Here is an 18,472-nt window from a genome sequence, read left to right on the forward strand (position 1 = left end):
CGTCGTAATACAAGTCATGTAAAAGTATGCCGAAGACTTCTAATGTCCTGTATCGATTTACGTGCAAGCTCCTCCATGAACCTGACATTATCATAAAAAGACAAGATAAAAATAAAAACTTAATAGGTTCAGCATCAGTAAACTCGAGAGTTCATAAAACACCTTATCCCAAGCAGTCTGAAAAAAAAGGACGTAGGAAGGGGTTTTTTTTTGACTCTTGCCTTGCGTTTCCGTGCATGACTTTGTCTGAATCTCGATACTTGCTAACTGCAAATTTGAATGGTCCGGATGGAGTGAAATGGCACAATATTTTGTCCAAGTCCTGCTAAACTGGAAGTTTTTGGAAATGCCAACAGGGCGATTTGTGTTCTACTGTGTTCAAATATAGAATTCAACTCGATGAGATACCCGTTTTACACCCAGAAAATTTTGAGTATTTGGCTGGGGGGGGGGGAGTGGGTGAGCTCGGGGGAAATATGGAGAGGGATGGGACGTGGGGGTAGAAAGCCATGGTATGATGAGGGAGATACCTGGTCACCCAGGTGAACCTGGGTTTGGGGGTGAGGATGGGAAGGAGTGGGGTTGTGGGGGGTGGGGAGGGGCTTGGAGTGTTGTGGTAGGGGAAGGTCAAAGTGAAAAACCATCCTGGAGTAATAGACACACTTGATGCCAATTTAGAGTCCCATGGGTCAAAAGGTGTGGCCAGCAAAAAATTGGGAAGTTTACTGCCGTTGATGCAGCATCTTTTACACCACCTAATTTACCATGTTGCACTAGTTATTCGTGCCTGTTGTTTGTGCCCTTTATGACGTCCATAAAAACAGTAAGTTTCCTGTTTGACTCTCAGACAGGCAGACAGACTGAAGCAATTACCTTACTCCTTTGTGCGCATGCACTCAGGAGGAGACTCCGTAAAATTTGCCAAATTTAGAGCGAAAGTACCGATAAACTACATGTCTGAACTCCGATTCAAGTTCTACAGTGTTCAAAATATATAATTCATTAAAATAAAGACTTTAAAGGTTGTAGAAAAAAATAATAATCTTTTTTTGGAAGTTTATCGCCGTTGATGTACCATCTTTTCCACCGCCTTAGTTAACATGTTACATTAGTTATTCGTAACCGTTTGTGTCATTTATGCCATTCTTAGAACATTAAGTTTGCTGTGTGGAACGATTTTCAATTTTGTTTGACTGCCAGGCAGGCAGACAGGGTTAAGAAAAATTACCTCACCCCTCTGTGCGCATGTGCAAGGGGACGATACTCTGTACAATTTGCCAAATTCAGAGCCAAAGTCGTGCTAACTGCAGGTTCATGTTCTGCAGTGTTCAAAATGTGAAATTCAATTGAAATTCAGTTGTTCCTCGATCATAGACTGATGCCTGTAGACAGACAGACAGACAGATAGACAGTGAACCAATTGCTTCACCTCGCTTTGCGCTTCGTGTGCAGGGTAAAAGTGTTGATGAATCAGGAAGTGGGGCAAAATTAAAAGGAATCCATCTCCACTTTCAGGTACTTACCAAGTCCTTTATGAAACTCTACGAAAAGTGTGTCAACCAAGTTTGGAATCTCAAATGCAGACGTTTCAAAATTCATTTGAAGCCTTTTATTATAACCACAGACAAATTTGTTCTTTTAACATTCTACGCTATCACTCATCACAATGTAAAGAGGCTTCACTGATAATGGCAGAATTGAAGCAAAATATGGTGGGAGCAAAATTTTAAGTGTGGCAATTGATGTGTTGGCCATTACAGCTTGGAACTGTTTATTGCGCCAAAATGTGGTTGGCTCGCACCAATCTGCAACCCGTGATCAAATGTTCCATGGAGTCTCACCGTCTCTGCACGTTGTGACTGCAGCTGGGCTTGTAATCGCCGGAGGAGTGGCACACCATTACAAGACTGCCGCTTCAGAGACCAGTAGCTGTGAATCCTTTGCAGAAACTGTCCTTTCTTGGGAAGTGGAATACATGCTATCAGATGTGCCAGCCTGGGGATATGGTGAGGTTCAGAATAAATGTTAAGCATAAAAAACAAAGAAGGATTGTGCTGGTAAGGGATTGAATGCTATTGGCTACAGTTTGTCATGCGCTGTACCTGTGAGGTGGGATGCAGGGGACGGAGACAACCGGAGTGGCTGCGCGTCTCTCCGCCAGCACCTTCCGCGCTTTCCTCATCTTCTGCTTGGATTTTGCTTTCGCCTTTTTGGCCGACCAACCACCTCCACTGCCACCTCCCGCTCCATCGCCATCACCTTCCTCACTCTCGCTCCCTGACAGTAAAGGCCTATGCCCATGATAAAGGCAATCAACAATCATGTTACCATGCCAACACTTTACTGCAACATGAGATCTTACAAATGCTCTTATAAATCCCATAGATCGGTGAGCTGTTTTATTTTTTTGCCTCTCCTCCAACATATATATATATATATATATATATATATATATATATATATATATATATATATATATATATATATATATACACATCTCCTCTGACCCTCCCAAGCTCTTCCAGGAAACACATGTTCTTCCAGTTACTCCAACCGGTTCAAATCCCAAAATACAGGCTTATTGTACAACTCAACTCCCTAGTTCCTCTTTTTTCCGATTTGTAGAAGTGCTTTCCTGAGGCTGTTCAACCCCACTCTTCTCCCCCCCCCCCCAAGGCTTCAATCAGGTGGTACACCACCATCTCATGTCATCCTCCACTACTAACTGGGACATTTTATACCACCAATAAACCTAATGAAACCCTCTTACTTCCAAGTCACTGTGTTCCCTTCCCTCTTCTTTCATGTTCGTTAATTTCCCTGCTGGTTGTTCTTTTTTGTATACACAGTCGAGGCTCATAGAGGAGACAGGTTGAGTCCAAATGTGGCCCAACTGCCCCATTGTCAGTTCATTGCCTTTTTACCATCCATGAGCCTCACACTTCCATGAGCCTCACTCTTGTATAGAAAAACAAATCCTCATATTACTGCATCTACTTTTGCTTATCCATGATATTGCATACCTACGAGTGCAGCCTGGAGGTGTGTGGATGTCACAGTACGCAGTCTTACGCACAGAGAAAGATGTCCCATTGGCATTGGTTTCTCTCACAGGCTCCATCTTCATGTAAAGACCTGCCTGTATGGTGACATACTGAGGTTCAGAAGATGTCAGGATAACTGTTTAACCCCAAGTTTCCATCCAATGAGAATAAAGCCAGTGTCTCCATGGACTGAAGTTATATTAAATAGCCTTACACAGCACCTGCCAAGCCATTTACATCTCATGTTTACAGGAATGTTAAAATAATAAAGGCCATCGGCTCACGTGACCTGGTAATGGGACAACAGGGTTGTTTTTTGTTTTTTGTTTTTTTTAAGTGTGCTTGCTTCTGAGTTGTCTAACCTTAAATTTGGAGCTAAAATTTAGGCTGCTGTCTGTTCAAGTGCCAGTAGGAGGTGCAGCATCATGGATCAGAGAGAATGCTAAGCCAGCTGTTTTTTCTCCAATGATGTGGACAAAAACAAAAGTAAACTTTTGGCTATTTCAATTGGATTTTGAACCCCCACGCTTCCCACCGACAGCAAAGTTGAAAGATGGCAAAACGTTCCCCCAGGATTGACCCGATAGCAAATTTTGAGTTAGTTATTTTTATTTTCTTCTTGACACCTGTGACACCAAGTCTCCACCCCCTGGGTCATGAAGCAAGGTCAAATCCAAAAAAATCATGACATATATCATGCATCCCCCAATGCTAATTGGATCGACAATGTTTCATGACAAAAAAAGTTTTAAAATGTGCCCGTAACTGCCCATGCGACGGGGCGAAAAATGATACTGCTCTTGCACCTTCTTGCCACATGATAACTACCAAGTTTGATAGTTTAGGAGATGCACAGCCGTTTAAGAGGAGATAGTGTGACGGACAGAAAGACAAACAGAGAACTTACAATATATCTGCCCCTGGTCAATTCCACGTAAAATGTTACCCTCGCACCAAAAAATAAAAGTTAATCATTTATCAAAATTTTTATGGCATTGAACAGGATATCATCCTAGTTTTCAAAATTGATTTGCATTTTGCTGCGATCCTGCTGTCACGTGATTTGGCGGCCATCTTGTTTTTGCGCGAAATGCGATCCTGGGTGAGTGGTAAATCTGTCTTCTTTTATCTTCCATAATAAGCATATTTTATCTGTGCAATACATCCATTCTGTGTTTTAAATAAAGCAGGAATATCAGTGAATTCCATGACGCTGATTTGATGTTATATAATTTACCAGTAGACACAACGTGGGTTCCAAAAACTTATGTCTGATTTGTGTTACGTCAGTTACACAATTTCGATATTTTTCTTTTTTTTTTTTACATCGCCACGGAAATGGTAATCCAGTGAAATGTTTTATTCTCTTACTAGGGACTATATGATGTCCCTTAGGCATAGTGAGGCCCATGTCGTATATCAAGTCTGAATTTTATCAGCGTAACTGACGTAACAATTCTGACTGTAACTGACATAACATGAAGAAGTTACCTCAGTTACGTAGAAGAGTATGTACATTGACACCGCTAAATCTGCTCCCATTGGTTTCAGATGGCGAAATCTGCTAACGAACGCATGAAAAAAATACCGTGCTAATATGACTGATGAAAAACGCAGTTTGGCGATCAGCAAGAACGCCGCCCAGCAGAGGAAAAGTCGGGCAAAATGGGATGAGAAGAAAAAGCAGCAGCAGAATGTCAGCGCCAAACTCCGCATGCAGAAAATGAGAGCCCGGAGGAAGGAAGCAGCGACTCAATTGAACAATCCTAGTACGCCCTCAAAAAGCTTTCCTTCAGCTCAGAGTCAGGGAAAAGCTATGAAACGCGTGGGGAACACTCTGCCTGGGAGTCCGCGAAGGCAGGTCTGCATGTAGTGAAGAGACGAGCCAAAAGGTTTGGCCTAATTGCTCAACAAGGCCAGCTAAAACGCCCAAACCCAGTGATGGCAGAGACAGAAGAGGTCATCCACGCATTCTATCTCAGCGATGAGATATCTCGGCAGCAGCCTGGAAAGAGAGACTGCGTTACCATAAAGAGGGATGGAAAACAGATAAAGAGGCAGAAGAAGACCCTTATTATGACTGCCATGGAGGCATTCAAGCAGTTGAAGAAAGAATACCCGAATCTTAAAATGGAAAAGTCCAAGTTTGCGGCGTTACGCCCAGCGAACGTAGTGTCAGTGTCCGAAAAAGACCAACACGTTTGTTGCTGCCAGTACCACGAAAACTTTGAACTGCTCCTCAATGCCATCTGTACACATCTTCCAAATGTACCACCTGCAGAAACATTGATTGAGCTGACCGTGTGTGGCTGGCACATGGATTGTTATACAGGGGAGTGTGATAACTGCAAAGAATTCAGCATGGTAGCTGATGATCTATTCGGTATAGGTGAACGTGGTGAAACTGTCATTGAGTACTACCAGTGGAACGATCAATATCGGAAGGAGATCGTGGCTTCATCACTGGGTGAAGCAAAGGCAGCACTGGTGGAGCAGTTGGGCGTCATGAGGAGACATGTCTTCTTAGCTAAAACCCAGTTGCGAGCGATAAAGGTACTGAAGGGGCAGCTGACGGAAGGGGAGGCGCTGTTGCAGGAGGACTTCTCCGAAAACTATAACATCAAACAGCAGAACTAGGTTATGTCAGCAAACTGGGTGTCTACTGGTGTGAGGCTCTTCACCGCGGTCCTAAGTACCACGGATGGTACTAAATCATTTGTGATGGTAAGTGACGAACTTCACCACGACAAATATGCAGTGGCTACATTCAACCGGAAAAATCTTAGAACTGGCTAATGCTGATGGAAGAATCAAACATCTACACATGTTCACCGATGGCGCAGGAAGCCAATTTAAAAACCGGTTCACCCTCAATCTCCTGAATTGGCCTTCAAAAATGCACGAGGAGTTGGATAAGGTAGACTGGTCTTTCTTCGGCACTGCGCATGGTAAAGGGCCTGTCGATGGTGTAGGTCGGACAGTAAAGCGAGCAGTCTGGAAGAGAACCCTACAAGGCAGAACTGTTGTTGGTAACGCTGTTGAATTTGCAGAAGTCGCGAAGGAGGCGTGTCCGAATGTGACTGTGGTGGATGTGCCTGCAAGCGAGGTGGCAGAGGTGAAAACGCAGCTTGAACTATGGGATCACCATAAGCCCACCGCCATCCCACAGTTGAGAGCCCATCATTTTTTCTATCCTGATGCTGACTCTCCGGGCTCACTGCAAGTGGCGATTGTTAGTCCGTTCGCCACCGTATCAAGTCGCGCACAATCAGCCATCGAGGCAGTTCTACCGCCAACGCCATCTCAGTCGGTAGTCCCACCGCCCACACCATCTCAGTCGGTAGCGGCCCCAGATGTGCCATCCCTAGACAATGTGGAGAAAGTGGTTATCGAATTCGGAGGCATACTATGCTGTCGAGTTCATCGATCGATTTTACATTGGCCGCACCCTCAGGAGAAGTGACCATGATGGTTTCTGGGACATGAAGTTTTTGCACCAGGCCACAGTGGGTGGGGTTACATCTTTCAAGTGGCCCGCAGCCGATGACCTTGACACTGTCCACAAATCTGTCATTTTCTACGGACCGGTTGCTCTACAAGGGGTGGTAGCATTCAAAGTCCCCTCCCTGGAGGACATAAAGAGCGCTTTAGAGAGGATATAACTTTTGATTGCTGGTTTGCTCCAAGTTGTTTGATTAGATATTTTTCTATGCTGTTTGGATTTCTTGCACATGTTTATTAGTTCAAAACACATTTTGTTGGCCTCAAATCTACTGTCAAACAGGGAGCAGACGCCCAGTTATGCACCAGGAAGAGGACTGTGAAGTGAATTTAGTTTACTTGTTAATTTGTTAAAGTCAGGTCGTGTTTATGATCATATAGTAATCATACAGTAATCTGAAATTTAAAGTTCGTCGCAGGAGTTACGTCAGTTACATTCCGTTGTTACGTCAGTTACGTGACCAATGTCGCGTGACGCTCCACAGCGGGTATTGATCAATTTAAGTTGATGGCTGTATGTTGCTCGAGAACATGTATAATAGCACTGTCCCTGCCATTGATGATCAGTTGCCTCCAATTCAGAGAATTAGACCATGTTTTTGGGATACCCCATGGGGTCAACAAGAAATATTTATTGTTACGTCAGTTACGACGATTTGAATTTTGAATACAAAAGATATGGAATCTTGGAATCCAGCAAGTTTTGGCATATTTGTTGAGCCTGCACCCACTGACAATATGAGCAAGACATTTTAATTTAAAGACTTCCCATTGCATAGAAATTTTGCTAAAATTACTTAAAAATCGGTCTAAATGTCACGTCAGTTACGGTGGAATTGGCCCCTTTTTACCTCCACCACCGAAGCTGAAGGAGATTATGCTTTCACCTCTGTCTGTTTGTCTGTCTGTCTGTCTGCAGGATATCTCAAAAAGTTGCGGACGGATCCAGATGAAATTTAGTGGGCAGGTTGGGCGTGTGACAAGGCCAAACTGATTAGATTCAGGTGAAGATTGGGATCCGGATACTATAATTTTTTAAGTGATTCTTCACCGTTGAGAGATAAGGCCAAAAACGATATGTAGCACGATATCTCAAAAAGTTGTGGACAGATATGGATGAAACTTGGTGGACATGTTGGGTGTGTGACAAGGATGAATTGAGTCGATTTTGGTGAAGACCTAAATCCGGATCGAGACATGATAATTATTTAATTTCTAAAGTGATTCTTCACCATTGAGAGATAGGGCCAAAAATGATATATAGCATGATATTTTAAAAATGTATTGGGCCCAATATGTTCTCGTGGATCAGGTATTACGTGGCGGAGGTGTGCGCTCCACCTCGTGCCCTTCGAGTTTTTAAAGCAGTGAAGCCGCTTCAGTATTGAGGAATGTCCTTCCTTCCATCCGTAAAAAATGAAGAACCTTTCCAACCCACTGTGTTTAATTTTAAAGTGCAATTCTAGAAGGTTCTAAAGGGCAATTGCAATGGGTTTTGTTCGTTTCTAGGCTTTGCCTATTTTATATTAAAAATGCCAAACTGAACTGCTTCTTTCAGACACGAGAGCGATTTTTTTTCAAAAAGTGTGGGGATAAGAATACTTCATTCAATATCTACTGGGGCTTACAATGGCCTCCAAAAGAAAATATAAAGCCTGAAATGGACCGTTACCTGCTGGGCACATGTAACGTGGAAAGCCGTGTAGCAGTTGGCTTTGTGACACTGGATGCATGCCCCTGCCCCACGCTGCTTGCAGATGTAGCACGTAAGCTTCCAGCGGGCCGCAGGAATATGTTCCATGCTGTCAATGGGCTCCAGGAAAACTGTGTTTGCAAAACACACTTCAGGAATCCACAGGGCACACACCTGTGGAGATGAAAGTAGATAACAAGAAGAAAAAGAAAACAGCCTTTTTACAGCCATTTTTCCCTGCTGAGCAGGGGTTAGCATTTTGCGGGCTCCATGCAATCATGGTTCCCTTCTTGAGGCAATGTTTTTTTTATGGCCGGATGCCCTTCCTGACGCCAACCCTGGTCACCTCTTACAACATACAGGGATATGGTACACCGATTCTAACCAGGGCATACACACAGATACTCATTTTGCCGACCTCAGAAGGATGACAGGCTGAGTCAACCCCCTGGTGTTAATTCAGTGGCTAACGGGGCTCGAACTCAGGACCCGAGGATCCCAAGCCAGCCACCCTAACCACTAGGCCAACACCAGGCTTAAAGCAGGTAACAACGACATCTGAAAAAATAAAATAAAAACACTGGAGAAGGAATCTCTGGATTTTGTTTCAGGTTCGACTTGAAGGCCAACTGTCATCACCTCCAACCCCAGGTCAGGTATGGGAGCATGTGCCAGAACAACACGTCGCTGCGTCCACTTTCCGCCGGTACTCCAGGGGCCTCCGTCTGGCCATCCCCATCTCCTTGAGATGATGGTCAACCTGTTGCAACCATGAGGCACGTGGTCGACCCACTGGCCTCCTCCACTCACGAGACTCCCTCGCTGAGAGAATCTGGTGAGCAGGATCAGCGTCAGGAAAACGAGCCACATGTCCATACAGCCGCAACTGACGCTCACGGACTATGCAGGTAACAAATCTCATCCGAGTCTCAGCAACCGCTCGTTGGACACAAAATCCGACCAGCGATAGCCAAGGATTCTCCGAAGAGACCTGGTACCAAAGGAATTAAGTCTCCGCCTCAGATCCTTGGTCAGAGTCCAAGTCTCGCACCCATAGAGCAAGACTGGAAGTACCAAGGACCTGAAGACTCGGACTTTCGTCCTCCCGCACAGGTACCGGCAGCGCCACACCCCATGATCCAGTGAATCCATGACTCCCCAGGCCCGACCCAGACGTCTATTGACCTCTGACTCGCAGCCAGCAGAGACATGAATATCACTGCCAAGGTAAGTGAATCTCTCCACGACCTCAACATCCTCACCACAAACAGACACAGACAGGACAGCAGCATCCAAGATGTCACCAAAAGCCTGGATCTTAGTTTTGACCCAAGAAACCCGTAATCCCAATGGCTCCGACTCCTCATTCAGCACCTCGACTTGAAGGCCAACTGTCATCACCTCCAACCCCCATCCTGACCAATTATCTTCATTACCCACATTAACCCTTCCTAACTCAACCTTCTTACTTGATGACCTCAGTTTGTACGTTCTCTATAACTCACACACACACACACACACACACACACACACACACACACACACACACACACACACACACACACACACACACACACACACACACACACACACACACACACCCTTACTGGATGTGCTTAATTGTTACCCCGCTACCACACTGATGATTTGACCTTGCTCTATCCAAGAGCCTCACTGTTGTAGAGAAAAAAACAAACAAGCAAACTGCAATGCGGTCAAAAGAGTCGACATTTTGGAAACCATGATTTGTTCCTCTCCTTGAACCGAACAAAACAGCACTGATGATGAGATTGGCTTTTCTTTGAGGAGATAGCATCAATTATGCATTTCGAACATTTTTAACCCTGCACAGGCATGACAACTTCTGCCTTCCCATTGTCTGCCATACAAGATACCGAATCAGCCGGCATTCACTCCGTTTTGACAGACCCATAGGTGCAATGCAAGAAACCTTGGGAGGAGATGAATGTGACAGCAAATCATAGTCAAGACTGGAGAGCTGTGATCGGAGATCACTGATTGTTCCTGGTATAGCCAATTCATAATATTAGCCAATTGGTAGCACTTGAAATTGTTCCTCATAATGAAAGCAATGTTTTTTTTTTTCCGATGAAACATCATCATCCATAAGTGAAAGTTTAAAAAAAAATTATTTGTTGGAGGTCATAATTGAATTGTAAAAGTTGTAATAAATCTGATACAGATTACAAATGTGGGTGATAAAAAATATGTTCAAACAAAAATTTACAAACATGGCTTGGTGGTCTAGGGGGTATTATTGTAGCTTCGGGCGTGAGAGGTCCTGGGTTTGAATCCTGGCTAAGCCCAATGAAAAATTTGGGGCTTGTTCTTCAAAAAAGTGGGACACCATGTACACGAAGACTAAACAAGGACAAATGTGTCCAAGAGCAGCGTCCTAAAGGTTTTGTCGGCTAAAAAATAAAAAAAACAACAACAACTTCCGATATTTTGTCACGTGCCTTGATTAAGCCAATAGCGAGACCCATCATAGTGTATTTACGAAATATAGTGTATTTACGAAATAAATAATGTATTTACGAAATTACAATACATTAAATGGAATAATCTTTAAATAGCAACGTGAACTTTTCGAAACTTTAAAGCAAATGTCCGAATATATTTAAAAGTTCATGATAGACGCTCTCAAAAGGCACCCTCAATGCGAGGATGTGTACAAGTGCTTAGTATTTAAGGAGATCCGGATCGTGTATATAAAAGAGCCGAGTCGGAATATAAAGGTTTTGTCTTCACAAGAAGAAGAAGAACAACATCGAGCGTTCTTAGAGCAGCATTCGCTATGCGAGACACTGCTAACAATAAATGCTTCCCTCTGGGAACCATTATCATGGATGTTGGAATAAAAACCCGATTATAACCACAACACATACAGTACTCAAACGTATAAGATCTGAGAATTAATCAGGAATTGGAGGGAAATGTGTCGTCACTCTGCCTGGGCCACGGTGCTATAATCGAACAGCATCGCGGATTAAAAATAATTTTATTCAATTGATGTTTATCATGTTCCAGATCACAGATTCTGCAGGAAAAAAATTAAAAATAAGAAAATAACAAGAGCCAAGTCGATGGCATGCCATCGCAAATCTCCACACTTCCCACGGAAAACAAAGTTGAAAGATGGAAGAAAAAAAAAAAGTTTCCACCAGGAATGATCCAATATCAAATTTGGAGTCCCCCCGTTTTGACCCCAAGTCCCCATCACCTGAGGTACGAACCGGGGGTCAAAATAAAAAATAGGTTAAAAAAAAAAAACCTTACATATTTCACGTGCTCCCCAATGTTGATTGCATGCACAAAGTTTCATTTAAAATGTTTATAAAAATGTCACCGCAACTGCATAGTTTGGGTATTTGACCTTTTGACCCCACCCTGAAGGCAGTGCCAAGAATGATACTGCTCTTGCACCTTCATGACATGTGGTGATCATAACTAACAAGTTTGGTGAATTTCTGCACAATCGTTTAAGAAGGAGATAAGCGTGACAGGCAAACAGACGGACAGAACAGAGTAGCTTACTACAACCCTGTCTTTTTTTCAAAAAGCATGGTGACAATAACATCGTACATCTGAGTGAAAGACGTCACAGATTTCCTTAAAATGTCCCCAAGCTGAGAACATTTATATGAGAACTGCGTACGGTTACAACTTATCTTGCTTTATCCACCAAATCAATTCTGACCCCTGTTAAAGGTCCCATGACACCCAAAAGTACTGAAATTGCATATACAGTATACATGTCCTATAGGAGTTTTTCATCGTGATTTCAGATCTGACAATGTTTTTTCACAATACTTGTTCTGTAAAATGTAAAATTAAAAAAAACAAACCTCTTTGGGAACACCCCTAAAAATTCTGCTGAAATCTACTGAAAGGGGCGTAACCCACATGACGTCATCTCCAGGACGACAAAAGCTGCATGTAAATTACTCGGGTTGGTGGTCTACGTGATTCTATTGGCTTTCTGTGTGTTTCCACATTCGATTGATCGACTCAAACGCTTCGTTCATTTCTGCTTTAAAAAAATCAAACATTTGGTTTTGAATAATGGATGACATGGACTTTGATTTGTCTGGTAGCGACAGTGAGTGTGAGAGACATGAAGGATTTTGGTCTGAATCAGATGGAGAATTGTCGGATAACGTAGTCACGGGAGGTGAAGTTCAAGCAGCTGGAAATGATACACGGCGTTACCAGTTCGAGCCCGAAGCAGGACAAGCAGAGGAAAATAGCGATGAAATTCCCGGCGTTCATGATGATCGGGAGGACATCGAAGAAAGACTTGGCAATAACAACTGGTTAGACTAAATCCTCTTCGTAATTCAATAATGTAAATTCGACTTGCATACTGCTCGATATCAGAAATATTTTAGTGAGGTGACATGACCAGCGCAGTGCAGCGGACATGTTTCTCCGCGGCGAATGAATCGCAAGCAAGCAATAGCCCATGTCATCGGCCGTATCTCTCCGCGCATAAAACGAAGCAATCTCGCTGTCTGGATACGATGAAAACTTGTGTGCAGAACACACCTTGTGACACAATTGTCTAGAGTAGTCCAATAAATCTGACGTTCTGTTGCATTTTTATTTATTTTATTCCTACTGTTGTCATGTAGCGCCAGTAGGAAACAATGAAAAAAAAAGAGGATAATAAAACAAGGCTACAGCAAGTCAGATTTATCGGCCGAGTCGGACGGACGATGATTTATCGGACTAGTCTCGACTCTAGAGTTGACAAGTACCTTGTATTAGCATGCACACAATGTATAAGTCAATGCGTAAGAGTCCCGAGGCTATGAGGCCGTGTAATAGGAGTATCGGGGATTTGAGGAAGCGTGACGTGGGCATTTTGTCAGATATCCAAATGGACATTTATTGTCGTCATTATTTTTTATCTTGGGTGGGCATGGGTATTCCTGTATTGTTACTTGTTGTTTGTAAGCTTCATTGCAAGGGTATACACAAGTCAACAAGAAGATTTCTTTTCTGTTGCAGTTTTCATTTCTTTGTGCAGGTCTGCTCATTATCTTTGCACTATATGTATGTATTTAATCATTGTACTTTACATTTTAATTGCTGTAATATTTTGGGCAAATTACCATGTGCAGTCAGTATTAGTTCCTTTACAGTATTGCAAAAAGTATATTCGTTTATGTGCCGGTGCAAAACTGTATTACTCTGACCCACTTGTACAGTAACAAGATATACTCCTCATGTGCCTTTACAAAGCATGTTGCCTACTCGATACCTTTGGCGATGTGTCAGAGAAGCAGGGACGTTCATTATACTAAGCGAACCCTACCCTACCAGGCATGCAGTTGACGTTTGTTGAAAACGTTGAGATTTTAAAGAGCATATTGTCCTCGGTGTATAGATTTTTTTTTTTTTTGCTGCCACCAGAAACATGCTGCATCACCAATATTGTCTTAAATTAGAAAATTCTGAAATGAGTTATGCTTGCTCCCTAATTAAAAAGTGATTCACATGCCAATGGCCCTGGTATAAGTGCATGTACAACAACAGTGCTGTTAGCTTGCCTCCACTTGTAATTTATTTCTCATAACTTATACGTAGCAATACCAACTAGACATTCATTCATCAGAAGACGATCAGTGAGATAGCAAGCACATGTGCACAATGCATTTGTATGTACTTTAGACGGCGCGCGACATGTAGTCAATCCACTCTGTGCGAGTCGCGTTCTGGAGATGACGTGAACGCTGTGGCTCACTGAAGTCAACTTCTTTGAGGGGCGGGGCATAGCAAGTTGTGAAAAGCACCAGAAATGTTTGAAATAGTGGTCTAATTATCCCATTTTTATTTTAAAAAAATAAACGGGTGATTTCTTCACTAGGAAGGTCAAGTTAATATATAAATAACCAGAAAGTTTTAAGTGTCATGGGACCTTTAAGGAAAAGAACCACATGAAGGTGTCAATAAGTTATGATATTATTTGTGCCAAAACACGAATCCAGAAGCATTGTGGTGTTTTGCACGTCTGCAAGGTTCAGTGCTGCAAAAGCAGTAGTAGGCCCATGACAAGGATCACACTGGATCATTTGCCTTTGCCTTCCCAGTGGTAGTCAGAGCAGGAATTTAGCCAGGGTAATGGTGATAACTCGTCTACTCTTCGTGACGGACGCCGTGCGATCATCAACGTCCACTAACCAATGCCAGCAGACGGGACGCCCGGTTTAACGTCCCGTCCGATGGATGGCGCGCGCGCGCACACACACACACACACACACACACACACACACACACACACACACACACACACACACACACACACACACACACACACACACACACACGATGTATCGTCCTGCCTGCAAGACACCACTGTGACAGTATAAAGCCGAGCCAAGATTCAAACCCAGGAAATGACAGCTTGGAGATGAGTGTGCACACCTTTAAGCTATGCTGTCAGCCCCATTTGTTGTACTTTATCCAGTTCCATTAAGTCATGGCAAACTTCTGGTGACGTTCATGATCAGATTGCTCCATAGATCCTGATCCTCCACCGCTTCCTGAAGCTCTGGCAGTGACAGCTTGATTGCAGCCTTTACCCCATCCATCCAGCACGCATAAGGTCTGCCTCTCCTGATTCTTAGCTCAACAATACCCAGCATGGTTTTTCTCTCGACTTTCGTTTTCTGCAAGCATGATGTGTCCAAGATTAAGAGTTTCTGTTTTAGCATGATCAGTGCTCCTCATGTACATTGTACATGGTTGTGCAAATAGTCTTGCCCCGAAAAAGAGATGCGAGATTATTGCAATGTCTATCTGTCTGTGTCAACTGTATATATTTTCGCTTTAAAAATGGTTTTCTCTGCAACAGCTTGTCTGATCGATGCAAAGCTTTAAACAGAGGAGGGAATCCCCATGGAGAATATTTTGTTGCTAACTCTGACGTCATAGGCCACATGATATGGAAGCCAAATTGGATTAAAGGAAAAATTTGGACAATCATTTTCTCCAAAACCACTCAATGAAAAAAATATTGGAACTCGGCAAATGTCATCAACTCCCCATGGGGTATATATGGTGAGAGTGACGACGTCATCGGTGAACTGGTATTCCAGCCATAATTGCTCGAATTGAAATCCTTATCTGAAAAATCTGAAACTTCATATATCTGTTCTACGACCTGATGCGAGTGAAGAATTACATTTTTGACGTCATAACCCATGCCAAGAAACTATATGACATAATAGGATGAATGGATGATGTGGGTATATGGGCCATAATAGTAGCGTGTTCAGTCAGCGATGGTATTTTTGTTGAGAATGAATGTGCGAGGCGAGAACATACGCTCTCCGAGTGCCGTTCTAGTTTCTTCAGTCACCGATTTGTTTGTTCTTCTTGCAGTCCATGGCATTTTTTTTTATCATTAGCCTCCAACACAACATTTCAAAACTTTCAATGTTATTCCTTTCTTTCTTCTTCACCGTCCATGACTCAAATCCATACATTACGAGAAATACCAGAGCATTGACCAGCCTCCTCTTGGTATGCATCGTCACACGTATGTCTTTCCACATCTTTGTCAATCCTGACATTTCTGTTCTCATCGACGCTAACCGTCTATTAATTTCTCGGACACATTCTCAACTCACTTCAATCTTTGAACCCAGGAAGTTGAAACAATTTCCACATGATCGTTTCCCAATCTGAATACGTTTTCACAAGTTAAAACATATATATATATATATATATATATATATATATATATATATATATATATTTGGAATTGATGATTTTATCATTTAAATCTCTTTGCCACCAATCGTTAATCTTAACCAATAGAGATGCTACGTTTACTGATACAACAACGGCAAGAAAGAATGTGGTCTGGAATGCAATCACTCAACTACCCACCACATGGGCCCAGCGGCCATCATCCGTCTGCTTGAAGGCACCACCTTTGTTGGGGCAGAGGGCACAGTCCACAGCCCGCGAAGGCGACTGGAGGCACCTACGGCATAACCATGGTCCTTCAGGGATGTAGGGCACACCGTAGCACTCTTGATGCACGGCGAGATTGCACATATCACAGAATAGGATGGCGTTGCTGCTCTGGCACTCGCCATCATTGCAGATGCAACAAACGGCATCGTCGTCATCCTGGGGAGCAGACGCCGTCGCTCCGGTGCGACTCCTGCTTTCAAAGCACGACTCCTTTTCTAAACGGTCCATGAGGTACTCGAAAAGTTCCGAAGACACAAGCTGGCAGCCGTCTTGCTCACGTCGCCCGTTGATGAGCTCCAACCAAGCGGAGTCTGCTTCATCCATGTCATACTCCACCTACAGTGGAATCAAAAAAAAAAAAAGAAGAAAACATAACCAATGGGACCATGCAGATGTTAAAACACCACAACAGTATCTTGGCCATGTAAATGTAGAAATTAGAATTGCTACAACCCATTAAAATTACCTCCTCATCCAGTTCTTCGCTCGTCTTCTCCACAAAGACAAAGTACGCCTTATCTCTGGCCGGACCATCCCCTGGATCTGGCGCGATTCGCCGGAATGACACCTCTGGGATTCTTGCTGCAACCTGTGGAGTTCCTCCAACACCACCACCTGCCACACTCCCTCCAGTGCCAGCTTCTCGAGCTTTCTTGCTCTGTCGCCCAGTTTTCTGTCCGGCAGTTTGTGTGTCCGACGCGGGTGTGGACAAAGTTTCTGGACTTGCGGTCGTCGTCTCAACATTCTCCTTTATACAGCCATTCTCAACAACCTCTTCACCTTCTGAGGACTCTGAAACAATTTCCAGCGACTCGCTGATGGGCAACCTGTACAATCGATTTCCGATCTCGACCTCCACCGCCTTACGGCTTCCGCTCCCTACCACGACCACCATGTCACCTCCGCCACTGGCAGCGGGCGCCTCCTGGCACGGCGACCCAGCCGGAGATCCATGACAAGGCCAACGGTTCGGCGAGCCTGCCGCAGTAGTCCTGCCTTTCTTCTTGGGCCTTCGCCCGGGGCATGGAGTCGTGGTGGGAGAGGGTGGTGGAGCGGTGTGGTCATAACGATGCAAGTGGTATTCGATTCCACTATAACTCTTATAAAGGCGGCGGCACGTGGGAACAGGACATTCGTACGGGGGCTTGGAAGCACGAAGAGCCGTACACAACCCACGAACGTCTTCCGCCTGGCTCAGCATGGTTCCCGGCGAGGATGCCCACTCACCACCACCGCGTCACCTGCCAGGTCGTTGCCATAAAGACACCTGTGCTGAAGTGGCAGGACCCTGCTTGTGCCGCACGACTCCTCATACACCGAACCTATATCATACAAACACCCTATATACACAACCGTGACACCAACGTCCTGCGTCCCCCCTTTGATAGCAAACTCTCGCAGACGGTGATCCGTACTCTGGTGGAAAAGAAACAAAACAATTTAAACGACACAGGCACTTGTAAACCACCCCCTACCATCCCTACCTTATATCCATGTCCGTCTCCCTGGCCCCCTCCTCCTACTCCGTGCCCACCACATACAAGCTACATCAACCAAGGTCCCCCCTCCCTTCTTTGGTTACCAAGGTTACCACCAGATCATGTCGAAGACCCTTCAAGACCGCCAAGCACCGGACGCATGCACAGAACGGGACACAAGGGGAACGACAGCTGGGAATCCCAGAAGCACAGCGAATCGCTCAGCAACGTCTCGCTTTGGAGGCCTTGAGAAGGCCGTCGGTGGTCGGGCCACGAGTTAGTCGGCCGCTTGTTAAGCAGAGAGCTGCACCTCAGGCCGGTGTTAGGGGCGAACAGCTCACTCCTTAATGCCCGGACAGTCCCACATGCAGCATCCCGAGGAAACGGCGATAAGGTGAGGCGATGCGTCCTGGAACGCCGAGTCTCCGTGACCGTGAGATCAAGTCCCAAAAAGGAAAAAACCACAAAAACAGGGACCAAACGAACCGCGGCTCCGAATCGAGAGAACCTCTGAGATCCAGACTACGGCCGCTTGCGGCCCTGCAAAGCTAGTCCGCGCGAGAGTCGGATTTGTCGAAGTACAGATGCCTTGGAAGCGGCTGGTGACGCGATTCGCTGCGTTCACGGCGATAATAGCTGCCCCCGGGGCAGTACGTACGTTGGAAAGTATTAGAAATCGTGAGTGGTTGGCCGGTTTGGGTTGAGTTGAGCGCAAATTAGTTTTTTGCAGCGCTCGCAAAGTCCGT

The 18,472-nt window shown here is 44.4% G+C and overlaps 1 protein-coding gene across 3 annotated transcripts in view; it reads right to left on the bottom strand.

Moving 5' to 3' along the window:
• Nucleotides 1-18,290, bottom strand: part of LOC147008713 (peregrin-like) — a 75,039-nt gene extending 56,749 nt beyond the window's left edge. For all 3 annotated transcript variants that reach the window (XM_085863522.1, XM_085863521.1, XM_085863523.1), the window contains exons 1-6: nt 16,715-18,290; nt 16,159-16,584; nt 8,218-8,412; nt 3,024-3,139; nt 2,103-2,291; nt 1,842-1,995 (exon numbers count right to left, since the gene is read on the bottom strand). In XM_085863522.1, coding sequence (XP_085719648.1) covers nt 1,842-1,995; nt 2,103-2,291; nt 3,024-3,139; nt 8,218-8,412; nt 16,159-16,584; nt 16,715-17,449 — 1,815 coding nt within the window. In that variant the 5' untranslated portion in view covers nt 17,450-18,290. The remainder of the gene's footprint in view (nt 1-1,841; nt 1,996-2,102; nt 2,292-3,023; nt 3,140-8,217; nt 8,413-16,158; nt 16,585-16,714) is intronic.
• Nucleotides 18,291-18,472: the final 182 nt, after the last annotated feature.

Source organism: Eptatretus burgeri, chromosome 18, assembly GCF_056783735.1.
Source record: "Eptatretus burgeri isolate ZD-2024b chromosome 18, Ebu_testis_v1, whole genome shotgun sequence".
Taxonomy (NCBI): domain Eukaryota; kingdom Metazoa; phylum Chordata; class Myxini; order Myxiniformes; family Myxinidae; genus Eptatretus; species Eptatretus burgeri.